We start from the raw sequence: 23,524 nt of genomic DNA on the forward strand, positions 1-23,524 counted from the left end.
CCATTTAGGCGCAAGTGTACGAGAAACAGGACGTTTCATAGATCGAATCAGTTCCGAAATCGCTGGATCAGCATATACTTGTGATGATTTAGTAAATGCCAATGTATGCGAAATCATAGATCTATATCTTTTGATGTAGCTAAGAGAAAATATCTGATTATCAAAAAGATAGCTGAGAAAATCCGCTATGCATCTAGCAGAAGGATTGAGGGGATCAATTTTCCCTCAAAAACACCAATAAGAGAAGAGTTTACATCGAGCATCATAGACTGCTCTAGTGGACTTTCTCCTTGCAGAAGCAACGAGGGTTGAAGCCCTGACAGAAAAGCGTTTCTTCTACAGAGGTTGCTTGATAACTGCCAGACGTGTAATTGGAACATTGCTGGATCCGCATGAAGTCTGCCTCTTGAGACAGAAGATCTGATCTGTGAGGAAGTGTCCTGGGATAATCGTACAGAAGACTGAGAAGATCATTGAACCACGATCTCCTGGGCAACCAAGGGGCGATCAGGATTATGCTACACAAACTCACCCTGATTTTCGCCAATATTTGGAGAATCAGAATGAAAGATAAGCGTAAGCGTCCAGTTGGTCCCAATTGAACAAAATCACGTCTACTGAACACGCTGCTGGATCGTAAACCGGACTCACATACAGAGGGAGTCTGTGATTGTGTCTGGTTGCAAACAGGTCGACCATAGGATAACCAAACATGAGAAAAATCTGATTGGTCCTTCCTGATGAAGTGTCCACTCCAATGGAAGTAATTGGTGTTTGCGAGACAACAATCCGCCAGGGCGTTGAAACGACCTGGCATATATTATGCTAGAAGAAAAATGTTGAACGTCTTGCAAGAACAAGTAATTCCTTAGTTTCCAGATACAGGGAGTGAGAATGTGTTCCCCCCTGTGCCTGAATGTAAGTCACAACTGATGTGTTGTCTGTTGACACCATCACACAAGTCTTGGTATTAACTCCATAAGAATTGGAATCTGCGATAACAGATTGTCCGGAGACCATTTCCAACAAGCTGAGAGGTTTGTAGCTTCAAGTCCGTTCATTATGCTTAGGATTAGATAAATCCTTTTTCACTTTCCACAGTTCTCCTCGTTTGGAATGGTCTTATTAGCTGATTCCAACGATTGAAATACTGATAAAACAGTAGAACCAAAAGGAAGGCGTGTATCAATGCAAGAAGCATCCTTAGAAAGCCTATTGGGATCAAATGTACGGACTATTTTTTCGTGATAGAGATCGTCAAATTAGTAGACATCTCCGCAGGTCTTGGGCAATAATATTCACCAAGATTTTGAAATATCATATCATAGATCCGATTAATTGATGACAATATTTGATCCGTGTCATCATTGGAATCTGTCTCTGAATCGGCCTCATTGTCTACAACACCAGCAGTGTGCAAAGAATCAGCGGAAACAGAATTGGAAATACTAGGCCTAGTATCATGCACCAGATTGCGAGTATCTGGTAATGATGAATGACCATCCACCAAATCAACCCCCTGATAATTAAAACTGTAAGAAGACGGTAAATTATCAGGATTGACCGGTACGAATTGCCCAGACGAATCGTGAAGCCATGACGTGTCCGGATTCGACGGTGCCGGAGCACGAGGTACCCGAATAGGTAACCTAGCTGATACCCCTGGTGCAGAGTAAGTATCTGTAGTGGTGAGACAGACACCAGACCAGTCTGCGAAGTAGTACCAGTCATAGCAACATTTGTTAATGTTAAACTGGAAACTGGATCTGGTACATAGGGTACCGCAACATAACAATCCGAGACAGGATAGTAATGTGTAGGATACCAGTAGTCAGAGCGAGACTGTCTACGTGAAGCATGATGACGAGCTTTATCCCTGCAATGCCGAGAAACAGATCCGCTGCGATGGGAACGACGTCTCGTTGAGTAACGTCTCCTAGAGTCTGGAGATGATCGGTATCGATCATATCGACGCCGTCAATGAGGGCTACGCGATAAAGGAGATCGTGTACGACGTCTACCTCTATTGTCTAAAGAAGTTAGCATAGTATAATCTCCATCTTGCCCTATACCCGTTGACTGATGCTGCCAATTCTCGACCGTAGTCAGTGGTAGGAATGATAGGAGGATTATCCTGCACCAAATGATGATTCTCTGGTAAGAAGAACGACGATCCGCAAAGTCGACACACTGATAATTAAAACCAGAAATAGACAGTGAATTATCAGAAGTGACAGGTACATATTGTCCAAAAAAATCTTGACCCCATGTGTCACGCAAATACGGAGTAGCAGCCGGGGTTTTCCGACAAGGAATAGTAGTAGATACCCTCGGTGCAGACAAAACAGCCGTTGTGGTGAGATGAACACCAGAATTGAAGGGCTGTAAAATCGGATCAGTCAATGCAACATGTGTTGACATCACACTGGGAACTGGTGCATAGGGTAAGGAGACATTACAATCAGAAATAGGATAGAAATGTTACCGGTCATAAAAGTTGGAACGACAATGCTTCAGTGAAGCTTGTCTTCGACCTTTATTCCTGTGATGCCGAGATCAAGAACGGCTGAGACGCTGAGAGCTAGAATGGCTACGAATGACGTATTCTCGAGTATCGTTTCCGTGATGATCGAGATGATGGATATTGATCATAACGATGACAGGAATGAGGACTGCTCAATGAATAAGAGCGTGTCCGACGTCTACCTCTATAATCTGAACTAGTCGACAACGAATGTGCATTAGACGACGAAGAAGTTGAATAATCCGATGAAGAAGAACGTCTGTTTCTGATCGTTGACCGGTGACTAGCAACTGTTGACCGGTTAATGATCGGTGCATGTTGACCAGTGTCCGGTGACTGGTCGGTAGTATTGACCAGTGACCGGTAGTACTGACCAGTGACTGGACATCAGTAACAGATGACCGGTGACCGGTGAATCGGACCGGTCATCAGTAACAGATGACCGGTGGGTCGGACCGATGACCGGACCGCTCTCCGTTGACTGGTGGGTTGAACCGGTGACCGGTGGGTTGAACCGGTGACCGGTGGGTCAGACCGGTGACCTGACCGGTCTCTGTTGATCGGTGACCGATGGGTCGGACCGGTCTCCGTTGACAAGTGATCCGTGGGTCGGACCGGCGACCGGACCGGTCTCCATTGACTGGTGACCGGTTGGTCGGACCGGTGACAGGTTGGTCAGACCAGTCCCCGATGACCGGTCGTTGCCCGGACTAGTCCCCGTTGACTGGTATGGTACCCTGTGACGTACCGGTCATGACATGAATAGCGTTGTCACCGGATAATGACCGTATGGCGGATGCCAATTGGTCTGGCATTGGTCGATGTCCTTGACCAATGCCATCAGGCAAAGACCGACTGACGGTTGTCGCCATATGGTCTGATGTTGATTGACTTTCCTATGGTAAAGTACGATCGCCATCTTGCCTGATACCCGGTGACTGATGCTGCAATATGTCATCTGTGGTCTTCAAAGTCAACGGGTATTAATCCACTCTTGTATCTGCGACCATCATGTAGTCGATTATATGAAAGACAAGAGCAAAACATATTCAACAATAAACTGGTCACAGACCAGATTATCATACCGTTCATAAAATCGTTATTTGCCCATAATGAAAATAATTAACATTCTCTTATTATTATTATTATAAAAGAGAAAGTCAAAAGTACCTATAACCTATAATACGTCTGCCGAAGATCGTAAATTAAACAAAGTTTAATTCAAAACAGATGAAAATTCAAATGACCATAATTTAGATTGTCATATGGAAAGTAAAATCATTATTGCACACAATGGCAAGTGATAAACATTCTGTCAATGTATTAGAAGAACACACTATGCACCATCTTGTAACACATGTGAAGAAAATTTACACAGTACAAATCTTCTCAATTACCTATTGATGAAGATCACGATAAGTACATGCTCATGTACATGAGCAGGAACAAAATACCCAGCAAAGCAGAAAACAATTAAAGTTATTCGCGGTGACTGATGCTGCAATTGATCATCTGACATCTGCTGTAAAGTCACCGGGAATTTTCTCATCTGATGAAGGTTCATCTGCATGTTTTCTGCTTAGAAAACGTTCTGCGACAGATTGCTTTCTGCCACGTCGCATCGTCTCACGCACTACACACAGATTATTTATGTTCAAAGGAACAATTAGTGCATGACAAATCCCACGAAGCATTAATGTGCCCACACGAATCGCTAGTTTGTAAACCCATTCTTATTCTGAAAGTAGAACAAGAAGAGAATCCGCGTAAGGAAACAATGTAAAAAGAACAAAAAAAACTGAAATAATCAGTTAAACAAAGTATTTACAATTTACAAAATTGTCAATAACTTGTTGACAAAAATCACCAAATCCTCGTGCTCAAATCATGAGCACATGGAAAAACCCGGCAAAAAGTGTCTTAAAAACAATGAATTATCAACAAAATAATACAAGAAAAGATTTCTGAATGAAGCAGAAACAATAAATTATACAATTCATCAATTTGAAACCCAATTCCAACACCCAGAATTGAACTAAAAGTCAAAATTTAAAGCCGATATAAAATGGCGATTTGCACGGTGTGTCTCCAGAAAAGTAAGATGAGTTACGGTTCTTGATTTCCCGTTAGGTTACATTGTACTATGTTTAACCTGAATCTGTTTTCAGTAGGAGAGGTGGCCGAATTCCGGCACTTGAAGATTTCTGGATAAGCTAACCCACCTAGAAAGGTATAGATAGGAATAGCAGGTATGTATTTATGACATTAAAATGTGTTTAAACAATGAATAAATGCAAATTTGAAATGCAGCTATGCAAAGTAAGAAATGAGGAATTATTTTGGAATTTACTGGTTGTGACGGATAACAATATATATCGTCAGTATAAGTCATTGTTTTCATAGATGTTTTGTTTGTACAGGTCTATCTTATTTCATTCCAACTAAATTTTCTAAAAATTAATACTGCCAATATATTGTCACTAAAGTATTACAAGCATACAGCAGGAACGTTGAAGGTACATAAGCACTTACATTTACAGCATAGTCTTTTGAAAGTGTTGAGTAAATACCTTCACTTCATTGACGTTGCCAATAAAATAAAGCTGTTGTCAAGAGAGTGCAGATGGTACAATTTGTAAAGCGGTTAAGTGGATTGAAATATCCATTGCCTTTATCCCTGCATGCATGAGGAAACTGGTGCTTATTCAGTTCCCCATTTATGCTTGGAAAGTCGTCGAAGGCTGGAGTTATTAACAATTGCAGCCATTAATAAGGGAAGTAACTGCACGTTGACCAGTTTATGGATATGAAAAACACATAACAGGGCTTGAATGGCACATACATCGCCTTGTAAATACACGATTTCTCCCGTTCAAGCTTTTTTTGCTAAGTTTCTGCACCCCGCCAGAGGGCATTATAGATAAAGTTTATGCAACAATACATCATTATTCTGCAAGTGTCAGAACAAAAGATTGCTGCTTCAAGTACTTTAATGCAAGAGATCTTGAATACTATGCTTATCTGGATATTTATTAAATTACTTACTGGGCAACTTTAATGTAAAGCTCTGAGTTGGAGAGTAGACATGATGAGTCTAGTACTGGCAAAACCTGGTTTAAAGGGGCCTTTTCACAGATTTTGGCATATTTTGAAGTTTGTCATTAAATGCTTTATATTGATAAATGTAAACATTGGATCTTAAAAGCTCCTGTAAAAAATCAAGAATAAAATTTAAAAAAGGAAAAAAAGTAGCCGGTACCAGGGCTCGAACCAGTGACCCCCGGAGTCCTGGAATTAGTCTGAAGTAAAAACGCATTAGCCCTCTCTGCTATTCTGCCGGGTATACTCAGTCTAAGTATTTTATACCTTATATAAGCAATCTTCGTTGTTTCGTAAATTTAAACGACAACAACGGAACTCTCCAAATTATTCAATCGTTTCACGTTGCAACGCTTAATAATTTTTAGGTTTTCAAATCGTTAAAGGTACATATAATGGCTATATTGGACTATGGTAAACGTTCAGTAATACTGTTTCCTCACAAATATCATAACTAAAACGAAAATTTGCGAATCTGAAACAACTTTGTTCAATTTTGTCAATTTACCAAACCGTGAAAAGATCCCTTTAATCAGGGCTCGACAAATTCACTCGCCCGCTCGTAATTACGAGTAGAAATCAGCTCTGGACCAGTGAATATTCCTGCAGCGCATGTCCTGCAGGGAGAGTAGCATTTATGGCCGAAAAGATTGAAATTTAAAGTTTTAACACAGCTTTTTCAAACAAAACAATGTTTAATTGGCGATTAAAAATTAACCGAATGTTGATTATTGCACACTGGGCTAAAATACGTCCTGTTCCCGTTACGCGCCGAAACAGGTATGTTCCGTGAATGCATCCTATACAGTACGGTACATTCGTATACGGTCTTTTAATACTGCTAAAACATTCGTTTAAATTTTTCACACACACAGAGGCTTGTTTGAGTTAAACAAAATGCCTTTCGGACTCTCCAATGCTCCTAAAGTGTAATCATAATGATTAAGATCATGAGGACAAAATGTAAATCAAACAAGTTAAAAGTGTGTTAAAACGGTTTATTAGCTTTATTGAAGTTAATGTGTTAACAGTTCTATATGCTAACCAATAGAAAATCACAATAAAACATATAAGTTACTGAGTTATTGCATATTTTCAATAAATTGCAGGGCAAGTACATATTTCAGCAGGGCAAGTGAAAATTCTTAGCTACTCGACCTGCAGGGCAAGTTGCTGAACAAAAATTTGTCGACCCCTGCTTTAATGCATGTGCGTTAAGTGTTGTTCCAGATAAGCATGTGTATTCTGAATAGGCTAATCAGGGACAACACTTTTCACTTTAAAAGAATTTTGCGTTTAAAGGAAGTCTCTTTAAAACGAAAATCCAGTTTAGGGGGAAAGTGTCATCCCTGATTAGCCTGTGCAAACTTCACAGACTAATCTGGGACGACACTTTACGCACATGCATAAGCTACATTATTTTGTCAGAGCTTGGTTACAATTTTTACCTGGGCTCCTTGTTTTTACGGACAAGTTTAACAAATGTCTCGATCTCCGAGGCTGTGATGTGCTTCTCCAGCAGTTTCCTGTTGTTGTGCAGGAGTGCGGTGATTGTGTCCTCTGCCAACACATCATAACCAATCTGCCGCTGCATAAACGGGAAATGCTTGGCAATATACTCCTGCAAAAAACAAATCCAGGTTTATTTGAGCCTTGTTCTAGGAAAACTGGGCTTAATGCATGGGAGTCGAGTTCTGAGAAAACTGGGCTTAATGCATGGGAGTAGAGTTCTAAGAAAACTGGGCTTAATGCATGGGAGTCGAGTTCTGAGAAAACTGGGCTTAATGCATGAGATTCGCGTTCTGAGAAAACTGGGCTTAATGCATGGGAGTACAGTTCTGAGAAAACTGGGCTTAATGCATGGGAGTCGAGTTCTGAGAAAACTGGGCATAATGCATGTGCATAAAGCGTAGTCCCAGATTAGCATGTGAAGTCCACATAGGCTAATCAGGGACGACACTTTCCGCCTAAATTGGATTTTTGCTAAGAAGAGTTTTCATTTAAACGAAAAATGTCATAAAGGCGGAAAGTGTGATCCCTGATTTCCCGCAACATCAATCGGTCTGGATATGAATGGGGAAAAAGTATCCGAAAATTTGTGTCCAAAATCATGACAAACGTTAAAATATATACCATTGATTTTGCCATTCATGAAGGTGGTATAATAAATGTACCAGTAAAATTCCCTTGCGCATTTTTTTTTAAGCGGAACATATGAGTTTTCTCAACTGGTTTTATCATTTGCTATTTCATTGTTGTTTCGTGTGCTGTTTTATCAGACTTTTTATTTCATCGTTGTCAATATTATTGATCCGTGTTAGTCTATACCGATGTTTTAAATCATTGTCGACTCGATAATAGCTTACAAACATGCACTGAACCAAACAAATGCCTGTGCGTAGGTTGGCTACTGACAATAACAAACCAAATAATTAAGAAATAATTCGTGTACGTTATAGTTTGTTGTCAAATAACCCACGGCCGATAGTTTAGATGCGTATAGATTAAATCACGAGAGCAAAGCATTTGAAACCACGCATCTAATTTTCCGGTTGTGAGTTATTCAACAACAAACTATATAGGACACGAATTATTTCGATTCTAACACGGTTTTACAAAAGATTTAAACAATGTTTATTATTTTTATTGTGTACTATTTTATGTGCAGTTCCGCCCATAAAAATAACTTTGGGCTGTTCTGTTGATCATATCCGCAACTTTCATTCATAATTATATTACCGGATTATTAAGCTGGTGGAAAATGTATCGGCATGTTTTGTTAAGTTACAGCGCGTACTTTCAAATGCGTCTTTTCGGATGCGTCTTTAATCCGCTGTTCACAAGTTTTTGATTCTTGGTCTGACATGCAATAAACCAGTCCTGACCGGTTTAGAGACTGCAGCGAATGGTTTATCACACCTAATCGAGATAAGAATGTCATAAGGGTGTGTTAGCATGTACACTGTGTAATCAATTGTATGACATGGGAATTTAAGCAAACAGAATCGGACAGACTGTTTGGGATTTTCAATCGGTCTTTCATGACCCCAATCGGTGTAGGACCGACAAAACCGAAAAAATATGATCCCTGCTGATTAGCCTGTACGGACTGCACAGGCTAATCTGGGATGACACTTTATGCACATGCATTATGCCCAGTTATCTCAGAACAAGACTCATGAATGTAAAGTGTCCTCCTAGATTTGCCAGTGCAGTCCACACAGGTTAATCAGGAACGACACATTCCACTCAATATAATTTTTCATTAAGAGACAATCTCTTCTCAACCGATATTCAGTATAGCAGCTAGTGTTGTCCCTGATTAGCCGTAGTGGACTGCACATGCTGATTTAGTACTCCATTTTGCGCACATGCATTAAGCTTTATTTCCCGAAGTGAGGATTATTTGGACACCCACACATATTGACAAATTGTTTAATTGCAAACACATGTATTGCTCAGTTTTTTCTTTTTGTATATTGTATTTTGTCAAAGGCTTAGAAGGTAATTCATTAGATTATGCAAACTGTAATAAGTGTTATTTTTAACCGCTGAAATATAGACCCGGATGGATAAATACAGTGCTACTTGTCTACACCAAAACTTGATCTAACCAAACACCTGTCAAAACCAAACAGTGGCGACTGTCCCATTTTTTTGTAAACTTTTATATGTAAAAAAACAAACAGCTTTGGTCTAAACCAAACAATTCTATTGAAGTTTGATCTCAGTTAATAAACAAGAGGGCCATGGTGGCCCTGAATCGCTCACCTGACTAACCTTGCTACATCAACTTAAATTCTATCAGACCCATATACAATCCCAAGCCAGATTTCATTAATTAATACTTTCTGACAAAATTTCATTCTGACGTGATGAAAACTGTGACCTCTTTCATCTACACAAGGTTTTAGTAGAATTGGCCCAGTGACCTAATTTTTGACCCCAGATGACCCATAAACGATCCAAAATCAGATATTATTACGATAAACATTCTGACAATATTTCATTAAGATCAGATGAAAACTATAACCTCTATTGTCTTCACAAGGTTTTTCTATGATTTGACCTAGTGACCTAGTTTTTGACCTAAGATGACCCAAATAAAATAGCAACCCAGATTTCATCAAGATTAACATTTTGGCCAAATTTCATAAAGATTGGATGAAAACTGTGACTTCTATCTACATGGTTTTTTTAACTTTGACCTCGTGACCTAGATTTTGACCCTAGATGACCCAAGTTCTATCCCAACCCAGATTTCATCAAGACAAACATTCTGACCATATTTCATTAAGGTCTGATGAAAACTGTGACCTCTATTGTCTACACAAGGTTTTTCTATGATTTGACCTAGTGACCTAGTTTCTAACCCTAGATGACCCAACTACAATCCCAACCCAGATTTTATCAAGATAAACATTCTGACCAAATTTCATAAAGATTGGATGAAAACTGTGACCTCTATTGTCTACACAAGGTTTTCCTATTATTTGACCTAGTGATCTAGTTTTTGACCCCAGATGACCCAAATACAATCACAACTTAGACTTAGATTTCATCAAGATAAAAATTCTGACCAAATTTCATAAAGATCAGATGAAAACTGTGACCTCTATTGTCTACACAAGGTTTTTCTATGATATGACCTAGTGACCTAGTTTTTGACCCCAAATGACCCAAATACAATCCCAACCCAGATTTAAGCAAGATAAACATTCTGACCAAATTTCATAAAGATTGGATGAAAACTGTGACCTCTACTGTCTACACAAGCAAATTGTTGACGGACACACACACGCACGCACAACGGACGCCGGACGTCACACAGTCACATAAGCTCACCATGTCACTTCGTGACAGGTGAGCTAAAAAATACCTAAATAAAACCAACAGCTTATTTGGTCAGGTATTAATTGGCAATGATATAGACAATTATTGGTAAAATAACAATCGGTCTAATCATTATGGTGACTGCGATAACTGGACAGTCATGCAATTAACAATTAGCTAGTTTGTGCATACAGCAGTTATAGACATGTAAAAAACAGATCAGTCTTTTGTGTTCAACTGAAGAAAAATCCTTCAGTAACACTAGGGCATATTCAAGAGCCTATTCAAAAGGCTGACCTGGTTTCCCCTGTATCCCTGCTGAGACAGTATGAGTGTCCTGTAATAGAGCCTGACCTGGGTTTTCCTGAATCCCTGCTGAGACAGTTTAAGTATCCTGTAACAAAACCTGACCTGGCTTTTCCTGTATTCCTGCTGAGACAGTTTGAGTATCCTGTAATAGAGCCTGACCTGGGTTTTCCTGAATCCCTGCTGAGACAGTTTAAGTATCCTGTAACAAAACCTGACCTGGCTTTTCCTGTATTCCTGCTGAGACAGTTTGAGTATCCTGTAACAAAACCTGACCTGGCTTTTCCTGTATTCCTGCTGAGACAGTTTGAGTATCCTGTAATAGATCCTGACCTGGGTTTTCCTGAATCCCTGCTGAGACAGTTTAAGTATCCTGTAACAAAACCTGACCTGGCTTTTCCTGTATTCCTGCTGAGACAGTTTGAGTATCCTGTAACAAAACCTGACCTGGTTTTTCCTGTATCCCTGCTGAGACAGTTTGAGTATCCTGTAACAGAGCCTACAGATCTGCCTGTAGGGGGCGTGTCTCTGGTCCATGATGTCTTCCATACGCAGGGCAGGACCCTCCCCGTCATCTTTGAAGGGCGCCTGCAGGATCTTGAACACCTGTAATATAAACACACATAGACATATGAGCCTTGCTCTGGGAAAAGGGGGTCTAATACATAGTTATTGTTAAAAGCATAGACCAACCAGATATGTGTTTGTCACAAACACTATATCCCCTTCTGCGCCGCTTCGAAGATATATATTTGACCTTTGACCTTGAAGGATGATCGTGACATTTCACCACTCAAAATGTGCAGCTCCATGAGATACACATGCATGCCAAAATATCAAGTAGCTATCTTCCATATTGCAAAAGTTATGACGGATAGACAGTTCAACTGCTATATGCCACCCTACAGGGGGCATAAAAACATAGATCAACAAGAAATGTGTTTGTCAGAAACACTATGTCCCCTTCTGCGCCGCTTTGATTTTTTATTTTTTTTTACCTTTGACCTTGAAGGATGACCTTGACCTTTCACCACTCAAAATGTGCGGCATGTGTTTGTCAGAAACAATATGTCCCCTTCTGCGCCGCTTTGGTTTGTTTTTTTTAACCTTTGACCTTGAAGAATGACCTTGACCTTTCACCACTCAAAATGTGCGGCTCCATGAGATACACATGCATACCAAATATCAAGTTTGCTATCTTGAATATTGAAAAAGGTATTGCAAGTGTTAAAGTTGGAGCAAACAGACCAACAGACAGACAGGGCAAAAACAATATGTCCCCCACTATAGTGGGTGGGGGACATAAAAAGGGTTTTTTCAGCATAATACTGGTTGTGAGCTTTGTGGCTAAAGGACCATATAAGTTGTGCTCTGTGAAAAGGGGTTTAATGCATATGTATCATATGTCGTCACAGATCAGTTGTGCAGTCCGCACAGGGGCAACACTTTCCGCCTAAACTTGATTTTTGTCAACAAGAGTCTTCCCTTAAACGAAAAATAAATAAAAGCGGAAAGTGTTGTCCCTGATTACAGGAATTACATACAGTCCTGTACAGGGAAGTATACAACCAGAGTATTATGCCAAAAAAACATATTTAGTCTGTGTTTTTTTTCCAAAACAATGTTTTCCGACACGTACGCTTTTGATCAAATTTTTTTTTCAATTGTACAATGTCTTCAGACTGATATCAATTGACAATTATAAAAGTATTTCATACAAAGTTACACTGTTGTTTTCACAGTGTTTTCTGCATTGTTGTTCAATTTAATATTGCTTTATTTTACAAGAGCACAACATAACGGGTGCCAATGCTCGCCTGTGGATGCAGTTTTGAATAAATGAAAGCTTGTCAGATTTTAATTTTTTTTAGAGGTCACAGTGACCTTGACCCTTTAACCTAGTAACCCAAAAATGGGTGTGGTGTGTAGAAATCATCAAGGTGCATCTACATATGAAGTTTAAAAGTTGTAGGTGGAAGCACTTTGATTTTGGAGAACAATGTCAAATTTTTAGCACGACGCAGACGTTGGATGACAAGCTGGCTATGACAATACCTCGGGTTTTCTCCGAAAACAGCCGAGCTTAAAAATAAAATTTTCCTAAATATGTGTTCGCTTATACGTTATTTGGTATAAATCTCACAACTCTGCACTTTTTGGACAGATTTTGAACAATATTTTACATAGTACATTATTACCTACAGCATTGCACATGAAATACAAATGACATTCTAGTTCCTATATATTGTTCCAACCTGTTTGACAATGTTTTGTTTCTATATATAGTTCCAACCTGTTTGACAATGTTTTGTTCCTATAGATTGTTCCAACCTGTTTGGCAATATTTTGTTCCTAAAGATTGTCCCCAACTGTCTGACAATCTTTTGTTCCTATACACTGCAACTCCAATATATCACGGTCCGTTATATCGCGTTGTCCAATATATCGCGAATCGGCTATGGCTCCCAAAAATCTGACGAGCATAATCCTTAAATAAAATGTTTTTATCTGAGAATTTGATGCATTAAAATCCGTTTCAAGCAAGTATTTTTCCCTTTTTTTCACCAACTTTAATCCAACAGTCATAGTCCAGTTTTGACCAGATTGTTTGCTTACATTGTACATCACATTAACACCTGTGTACTGCGATAAACAAAAGACCCATTTGTCACACATGACAGGTCATTTTGGGTGTTACAATTCTCTATTGAATTTGCTTTGAACTGCCGAAACGCACCAGTGCACACATGAAGGTGTAAACAATTTAATATAACAGTAAATGTCACAAGTCAATACTGACCTATCTCGACAATCTGTGTGCGTTAGATACAGTATACAATATAGATCAGTTAGTCACAATGCTCTACTATTAAACCCCATGCTGTGCATGCTTTTCATGAGAAATGAATGACGTCATTTTGTACATGGGACTAATTTGTGCATGCTTTCTTGAACAATAAAACTCTGCAATCTTTTTCGGATTAAAAATTTAATTATACGCATTTGAAAATACTCACATGGAATAATGTTTTGTGTTATACCAATTAATGACATATGGATATAACACAAACTTGAATAAGGTTGGTAAATAGCGTGTTTTGAGATTGCATAATGATGCTAATGTATACATATACATGCATACACAAACTGACAATTTATATCGCGCGCCGGATATATCACGGTCGCGATCTTTGGACCCCTTCAACCGCGATATATTGGAGTTGCAGTGTATATTGTTCCAACCTGTTTGACAATGTTTGTTCCTGTATATTGTTCCCACCTGTTTGACAATGTTTTGTTCCCGGAGCAGTTTCTGTCTCTCGCGGCAATCCTCAGAGTTAACCATCTCAACCTCGAGGGGGTCATGTCCTGTGTCGGTCGCCTCCTGGTTGCACACAAAGTAGATCAGATCTGACAGCAGCTTTGTGATGTATCTGCAAAAATACAAACGAGTCGTATTCTGAGAAAACTGGGCATAATGCATGTGCGGAAAGTGCCGTCCCTGATTAATAGCCTGTGCGGACTGCACAGGCTATTAATCAGGGACGACACTTTCCGCTTTCATGACATTTTTCGTTTAAATGAAGTCTCTCCTTAGCAAAAATTCAATTAAGGCGGAAAGTGTTGTCCCTGATTAGCATGTGCGGACTGCACAGGCTAATCTGGGACGAAACTTTAATAAGCAAATGCATTTAACCCCTTTTTCACAGAGCACGGCTCATATTTTAGGATAAAAAGAAATATTGGTAATATTTTACAGAAATTGCTAGCAAATCAGATTAAACATTTTTCCTTTCTAGTATCATTAATAAAGATGAAAGGGAGTCACCTAGGGATCATTCCTGTGAAATTTCATGAAAATCTTCCAAGCGGTTCAGAAAAAGTCGCTGGCAAAACAAGTTAAAGCTCACACACAAACACAGACTGAAATGAGCACTATGTGCTCAGGTAAGATAGAAACTGCAAATAAAATCTCCCAATGGGCACTTTGTGCTCAGGTGAGCCAAAACTTGTAACAAAAGTAAGAATTCTTGTAACCCAGCCAGCAAAAATCCCCGACAACAATTGGGACAACCCGGAACCTCCCAGTTCTAAATCAGGCAGAAACTATTGCGTTGGTATAAAAATTAGCTCATATAGCAAGGTAGTATGAGTTCTTCTTATACCCAACCCTGCTACATTCTTTTTTTTTCAAAACATGTGCAAGTTACACGTGGCTTCAGTAGTTCATGGTTCAAGAGGTTCTTATTCACTGTTTTTACACCATTGTGGGAATAGAGTCTGGGCACTTTGGATTGGGAAAAAAAATCTTACTGTTTTACTTAAATTTTTATTGTTTTTGCTTACAAATACACTAAAATTGAGAATATGACTGTTTTTAATATTATAATTAAAACGGTTCAACTTATCCATGTCTGCAAATTAAAATACAAAGATTCAATCCAAAGCCTGGAATACCACAATACACTTATCCTAATTCTGAGAAAACTGGGCTTTATGCAGGTGAACAAAGTGTTCTCCCAGATCAGCCTGTGCAGTCCATACAGGCATATCTGGGATGACACTTCAAAAACGTGCATTAAGCCAAGTTTTCACAGAACGAGATCCAACTGTTAATAGGCTACCTTTTCTCATTCTGAGTGATGGATCCTTGCTCCAGTTTGTGGGCAATCTCGCCGGCCAGTTTACTGGCGTCATTAGCAAAATCCAGGTCCCTGACCTCGCTGGGTGACACTGGCACGATGTTGAAGGCCTCCTTGTCCTCTTTGATCTGGGCACAACCAACCTGTAACACAACACATCTGTAACACAACCAACCTGTAGCACAACAAAACTGTAACACAACCAACCTGTAGCAGTGACCTAGTTTTAGCCCGGCTTGGCCCAAGTTCAAACTTGGCCTAGAGATCATCAAGATAAAACTTCTGACCAAGTTTGGTGAAGATTGGATGAAAACTACTTCAATTAGGGAGTGGACAACATGCTGAATGTTTAACACACACTAAAAGACCCCGTGACCTAGTTTTTGACCCAGCATGACCCATATTCAAACTTGACCAAGACATCATCTAGTTACAACTTCTGACCAAGTTTGGTTAAGATCATATGAAAACAACTTGAATTAGAAAGCGGACACTTAATACGGACCGACCTACAGACAGACATACCGACAGATAGACCAACAGACAGACCGACAGACAGACTGACAGACAGACAGACAGACAGACCGACAGACAAGTTCACTTCTATATATACCCCCCTTAACTTTGTTTTTTGGGGGTAAAATGAATTTCACTTACAAATTTCATTAGAAAACAAATTTTGAGAACACTAGCATGACCCTAAACCTGGTATTGAACATAAACAACTAAGTCAAGCGGCTGATATAATCATGTACTTTCACTTTATACATATAAGGAATATGCAAAATCTCCAAAAGACCACTAGAACCTTGACCTTGAAGCGAGCCACATGGATTTTTGCATAATACAGTTGTGAATATTTATATTTAAATCCCATTTTGCACAACAAACATATGGACAGGGCACGCCAATGTTATTTCTATACCTTGTTCATGCAGGGCCTATCATCCTCCTTGTCCTTGTCAATGGCGAGGGCTGACGTGGCGTGGACCCAGGTGCTGGTACACAGGTGGTGCAGGCGCACATACGAATTCCTAGAGTACAACAGTATTGACTCAGACCATACATGCCACATGCAGACAGCGTAGCTCCCAACCAGCCTGCTCAATAGCACAGTCATGTCAGGGGGTCCCCTTCACTTAAGATTTTGTGGTCTCAATAGCGAACAGTGTAGCTCCTGACAAGACTGTTTGGATGCCCTAGCTGGTCTGAAGCTACCTTTTCCTCTATAATGTCACTTATGATTTCATGGTCTCAATAGTGAAAAGGGTAGCTTCTGATAAGAATGTTTGGATGTCCAGGAAGATCTAGAGCTATGCAGGCCACACATGTTCAAGTCTTGCTGGGATTGCCCTGTTAAGCTAGGTCAACCCTCATATCCAGCAGAGATACAATATGTCCTGCTCAATTAATATAATTAAATTTACAGTGAAGACTGAAAATTTATCCTTTTATAAGTCTTGATAACAAGAATACCCTTCACCTACATGTCACAGTGTAGCAGTAATTATACCCAGCTTAAGAATGTTTTTAAATATTTGTTTCCTTATTTTGTCAAGCTTTTGTACATTATATATACCACCTGAGATTTAGATACATAGGCATGTTTTATCTGTTTAAACAATCAGTTTGTATGTTAGTGAACAAATAAGTCAATAAAATGAAAAAAGAAATTAACTATAATTTTTACCCGATTAATTTTTTTTTGCCCATATTGCATTCAATCTTAAGTAATTTCATTTGTCAATTGGTTGTTATAATTACATAAAAAGAGTGCCCCAAATTAATACATTATGTTTTGATTAACCTTTGTTCAATCAGAACACCCCTGCCTCAGTTCTAAACAAGAGGGCTTGGAAGGCCCAAAGTTGCTCACCTGAGATACAAAGGAATAGACCTGCTCAGTGCAGCCCCAAGATATCATTGGAACAAATGTTCTGACCAAGTTTTATAAAGATTTTAAGGAATAATGACCTGCCCCCTGGCATCCATGCTTTTCATTACACAATAACCATGATATCATTACAAAAAATATTCTGACCAAGTTTCATGCAGATCGGACAATGAGTCTTCTATAGTGCTAACAAGGTAAAAAAAAATCATATAGCCATAAAAGGAAAATTGCCCCCCCCCCCCTTGCGGCGATGTTAATGAAGTTTAATGAAGATCGGCAAATAAATGTGGCATCTAGAGTGTTAACAAGGTTTTACTCTAGCCATCTAAAGAACAAGAGATGTTTTTGTCAGAAACACAACGCCCCCTATTGCGTCGCTTGAAGCCATACATTTGACCTTTGACCTTGAAGGATGACCTTGACCTTTCACCACTCAAAATTTGCAGCTCCATGAGATACACATGCATGCCAAATATCAAGTTGCTATCTTCAATATTGCAAAAGTTATGAAGAAGGTTAAAGTTTTGGTTAAAGTGTTTTAATTTGTTTTTTTGACCTTTGACCTTGAAGGATGACGTTGACCTTGACCTTTCACCACTCAAAATTTGCAGCCACATGAGATACACATGCATGCCAAATATCAAGTTGCTATCTTCAATATTGCAAAGGTTATGACCAAGGTTAAAGTTTTGGTTAAAGTTTTGGGACACACACACATACAATGACAGACAGGCAAAAAACAATATACCCCCGATCTTTCGATCCGGGGGTATAAAAATGACCTGTCCACTGGAAGTCATAATTGTCAACATACCGGAACAAGTTTCAAGTTTCATGAAGATCGGACAATAAATGTGGCCTCTAGAGTTTTAACAACATATTAATATAGCCATTTAAGGAAAAATGCCCCATGCCCCGTGGCAGCCATGTTTTTCAACAAACTGGAACAATTTTCAAACTCCTCCAAGATATTATTGGGACAAATCTTCTGACCAAGTTTCATGTAGATAGGACAATAAATGAGACAATAAACACAAAAGATCCACATGAGCACATTATGCTCATGTTACCTGGGTACGAGTATGTCAGAGTGAGTAACCTGGGTATGAGTGGGTCAGAGCAGATTACCTGGGTACCAGTGTGTCAGTGCGTGTCATGGTGGTTGGGTCGAGCTCCCACAGTGTGGCGATATCGTGCCCGTGTGGTACAGACACTAGGCAGTACACCTGAGATGTGCCACGCAGCTTGTTCCTTGTTGGGTCCTCTGTGGGATCATTGTCAATCTGCAACAGTGCACTTAACAGGTGAGTTAGATGTACAGGTGTGAGTGACAAATACAGGTGTGAAAGACACATACAGGCGTGAGTTAGATGTACAGGCATGGGTAAGATATTCAGGTGTGAGTGACATATGCAAGTGTGTGTTAGATATACAGGTTTGTGTTAGATATACAAGTGTGAGTTAGATGTACAGGTGTGAGTTAGATGTCACATTAATTAACAATCGGAGCATTTCCAAACAATTGTGTACCATTGAAAATTACATCAAACTTGATTTGTAGTGTAGATATATTTAAAACATATTTTGTCAATCGACCTATTGGCGAATTTAAGATCCTAACGAATAATTATGTCAATGTTTTAACCAAATTAAAACTGAATTACTATAGGCATGAGACATTAAAATCCAACGTGATCCACACCTACATACGTCTGTTTCCTAATCAAGATATATATGGTTTTGACACAAATGGGTGCACATTACAGAGTGTACTTAACTGACAAGTGATATGGCTGTAAAATGCGTATGCAGTAAAGCTGTATCGAATGCTTTAACTTTGTTTAGAAAGAATAGTAATGAATAGCGCTAATTGTTAACATTACTTTTATTACCCATTGTGTGTATTGTGTTTTTACAGTTTTGTTGCAGATTATACAGCCACCACGCTGCGGACCCATATCAAAGACAATAAAGGAAACAAGCAAAGTCATTGAATTGTTATCCCCCTGCCAATATTCGTTGAATTGTATTCCCCCACCAATATGCTTCTGGACACAAAAGTGTTTTATTTGACACTCAAAAAAGCATTTTTTCAAGATACAAAGGGCCATAACTCTGTTATTAACAGATGGTGTACAATGCCATTTGGCGTGCATCATCCTAGCATCCATATATATACTCATACCAAGTTTCAATGAAATCCGTCAAAGCACTTCCAAGATATGGCTCCGGACGAACGGAAAGACGGACACACAATGCCAAAACAACATCCCTCCGCCAATGGCGGGGGATAATTAAAAGATGACAATGTGTGATCAACACCTGACTTATACACATTCTGCGCAAATTTATAAAGAACATATTGATTTGTGTTTGGTTGTTTGGGTTCAACTACACTTACTATTATTTTATATGAATTAATATAAATTTGATAAATTCATTGGCATTATTAAGAGTGACATATCAGACAAATTACTGTTCTTATAATGATAATATATTTACAATGCAAAACTCTTGAAACTTTACTGAAAACTGACCAAAAGAGTTTGCTTACACTAAATATAAACCAATAAAGTTCAAACCTTCTCTAATTGGCGCCAATAAAAGTAAGATTGTTATCAGTTTGGCCATGATAGTAACTGAGTAAGATCAATTGGCAATTGGCTTCACTGTTTCAAACACTTGTTAAGGGTTATTCGGTCCCATCTGCTAATCATGACAATGAACTTGTCAATGGCATACAATAATGGGGGCCCAAGACTAGTTTATTGGCATGTTACAAACAGGCCCCACCTCCTACAAGTGACTCCCTCTTTCTCTACCACGATTTATCGCAACTGGGATATATTGCCGACATGTATTACAAACAAATCGGATATTGACTGACACATTTTTTTATTTATTTATGTTTTTTAATCAGAAGTTGATGAATTTAAGTGCTAACAAAGTCCTTTTTAAACAAGAGATGTGTTTGTCAGAAACACAATGCCCCCTATTGCGCCACTTTGAAGCCATGTATTTGACCTTTGTCCTTGAAGGATGACCTTGACCTTTCACCACTCAAAATGTGCAGCTCCATGAGATACACATTCACGCCACATATCAAGTTGCTATCTTCAATAATGCAAAACTTATTGCAAAACTTTAACCAAGATTAAAGTTTTGGGACACACACAATAAATGAATGACAGACTGACAAACAGGCCAAAAAAAATATGCCCCCGATCTTTCCATCCGGGGGCATAAAAATAACAAAATTCAGTATGACAGTAGTCATTCATTCATGGTTAACAAAATGTATGTCCTCAGAAAGTCTCCAACAATTTGAAATAAATGAAACATGACATAGAGAATGGTTATCTGGCAAGTCGGAGGAAGTTATCGGGTGAGCCGAAGGCGAACCCGATAAGATCCTCCGACAAGCCAGATAACCATTCTCCATCCACGTCACCAACCTATTATTCTATTTATCCTGTCACATTTGTTGAAATGTTTCTACAATATCTAGTTTTAGAGTATTTTGTGTTTAAATATTTAATATGGGAAAAAACACGCGCGAACAAAAACATTGTTACGTCACGTAGTGCAAAACACTTAGGCTAGCTTCCATCTTGTTAAACAACACAGAAATTGAGTCAATCGTTATTAATTCAATACACAAAGACGAAATTATGCTGTTAAAATAATAATGTTTAAACAAACAGTGCTTTACATGTATTTTTTTTTTTTTTTATTGAAAACAAGTATATTTTATTAATAGAAAATAGTACAGGCATGCACATGCGCGGAGAGCAACTGACGGATATTCAAGGTCATGTGGTCATCTAGCCTCATATCTTTTGGGATATTAGGTTACCTGGTTATCGGGCTGATTTAAAGGCATGTGACAGGATAAAATGAAATGTCTGTGCCTTATTTCATAATGTGACTTATGAGTTTAGACTGCATAAGCTGCCCAATATCTTCATAAGCAGTTTTCTATGTAGGTAAGGCTTTTTTGTAACACTGTTGTAAGCTATTTAATCACTGCTGATTGCCATGTACTCACCTCTGCTGCCAGGTAAGCTCCGGATGCCAGGTGCTTGAACCTGAACAGGCTGTTCCAGTGACCAGCCCCTCCCCTGCAGGGGTCGTGTTGTACAACCTGTAATGTAGCTGACTACTTTGTACAGGATTTATCAAGAGGCATAATTATTATTAATACCAGTGTTAAATGTATTTTACTAGACTGTGATCAGGACTGGGACTTATTTTTGTTGTGATTATTAGGCAGATTCACCATCAATTGAGAAAGATTCTCAAAAAAAATTAATACATGTTCATAAATTGTTGTCTCAGATTAGCCTGTGCATTGGCCACAGGCTTATCAGTGAAAACTTGTTCTGCATAAATTAGATTTCTAGGAAAAAGACACTTCGTTTAAAGTAAAACAACAATAACATCATAGTGTCTTATCTGATTAGCCTGTACATGCTGCACAGGCTAATCTGGGACCACTCTTAAAGGGGCCGTCCAACAGATAAAGCGTCGTATCGACGCGAAACGATATTTTGGGAAACTACGAGGATTGCTTATATAGCTATAAAATACATCAACTCAAAACATGAGCGTGGATGGTCAAGTGGTCTAGGCGGGAGGCTTTTTACTTCAGGACTCCAGGGGTCAGTGGTTCGAGCCCTGTTGAGGTATACTTTTTTTCCTTTTTTAAAATTGTATTCTTGTTTTTTTACAGGAGATTTAGTTCAAATGTTTAAATTTATCAATATAAAGCATTTAATGACAAGCTTCAATACATGCCAAAATCTGTTGGACGGCCCATTTAAAACACATGCATTAAGCCCAGTTTTCAGTGATCAAAGATCAATTTGATTCTTTGCATATAGATTTATAAGCCATTATAATATAAGGCCATTCATTAATTTGGTTTATCCTTCACAACCTTAACTGACATTTTTTACACATAAAACTCCCCACCGTGGCTGACAGCTCTAGTTCACCTCAATTTCCCAGAGAGCCTTGGAGCTTGTGGCGCTGGTGACAACAGAGCGAGCGGTCGTCCTCAGGAACACGTGCAGCTGCTTCTTGTACTCGTCTGCCGTGAGGAACTTCTGCTCCTCTGCGTGGAACATTCGCACTACGTCACCCTTATAGAGACAGCAGTGATTAATGGATAAAATGCCTTCTACCCTAACACAGAAAACACAAATATGGCTCTATTACCTTACTGTAATTACTCTCAGTCTTTGGACACCTTCTTTTCAACTCTTCAACCCAATTTGCGCAACTGAAGTCATTTCCAATATACAGATTAATAGCTCTGATCATGACAATTGTTTTGTTTATGATGGTGACCTCATAACTGCTTTCTATTTCCTTCGTTTACTTCAGAGAGTCAAATCTTTACATAACTCAATTCATCCCTGATCTAGGGATATTTAAAATTTCATTGGTTGATTACATATATATATATGTATGAACAGAAGTTAAGCATACAAACACATTTTCATTGTTTGACAATTGTCAAAAATGGCGAATTTTTATTATTCAGACATGGATCCTGAATTATATTTCTATGGTTTTGATGAATAAAAATTTGAAATGAAAAGAGATTTGCTCCCCACTGAGGGAGCGTTCCCCATAAACACCAAGTACTGGTTCTACCCAGGATATGGACCCATGAGCAATTAAATAAGCCGTAGGCTTTCGATTTGATCAAGATCAAATAAACAGGTTTAAACTACATTAGACTGACCCTCTTTAGGGCACGATCCATGTTTTTCCCTGCATTCCATGTAGTGATTTACACTTCACCAACATAACAGTCACAGCATACTGAATGTGTGAACATAGTGATATTTAATAAACAATAGGGCCATGATGGCCCTGTATTGCTCCACTGTTTTTTTATGCAAAAAAAGCGTGCAATGTGCATAGGTTGAAATGTACTCAAGCATGTGACTTTCTCTTTCTATCCCTCGTCCCACTGGGCGCTTAAAGTTGGAAGGGTGAGCATTTTTATATATGGTAAACGTTACTACGGTGTTAACTAAACAGACTAAAAAGCCCGGAAATTGTCACACAGGTCCTCTGCTTAGGTACATTTATCTCTCCAAAAGATATTGTCATTCTTTCTATTTCACATATTTTTAGATGCTGAAGATCAAATCTACGCATGTTCTACAAGATTAATGAAAGTTCCTTTATTCAATCATGAATCTTTTCCAA

General features: G+C 38.9%; 1 protein-coding gene across 1 annotated transcript in view; it reads right to left on the reverse strand.

Annotated features, from left to right (window-relative positions):
• Nucleotides 1-23,524, reverse strand: part of LOC127861130 (inositol 1,4,5-trisphosphate receptor type 1-like) — a 169,175-nt gene that overhangs the window by 100,426 nt on the left and 45,225 nt on the right. The window contains 8 exon segments of the mRNA XM_052399507.1: nucleotides 7,072-7,244; nucleotides 11,210-11,368; nucleotides 14,043-14,196; nucleotides 15,388-15,548; nucleotides 16,331-16,439; nucleotides 18,428-18,582; nucleotides 21,348-21,443; nucleotides 22,297-22,443. Coding sequence (XP_052255467.1) covers nucleotides 7,072-7,244; nucleotides 11,210-11,368; nucleotides 14,043-14,196; nucleotides 15,388-15,548; nucleotides 16,331-16,439; nucleotides 18,428-18,582; nucleotides 21,348-21,443; nucleotides 22,297-22,443 — 1,154 coding nt within the window.

The sequence above is a fragment of the Dreissena polymorpha genome, chromosome 1 (genome assembly GCF_020536995.1).
Source record: "Dreissena polymorpha isolate Duluth1 chromosome 1, UMN_Dpol_1.0, whole genome shotgun sequence".
In the NCBI taxonomy this organism is placed as follows: Eukaryota; Metazoa; Mollusca; class Bivalvia; order Myida; family Dreissenidae; genus Dreissena; species Dreissena polymorpha.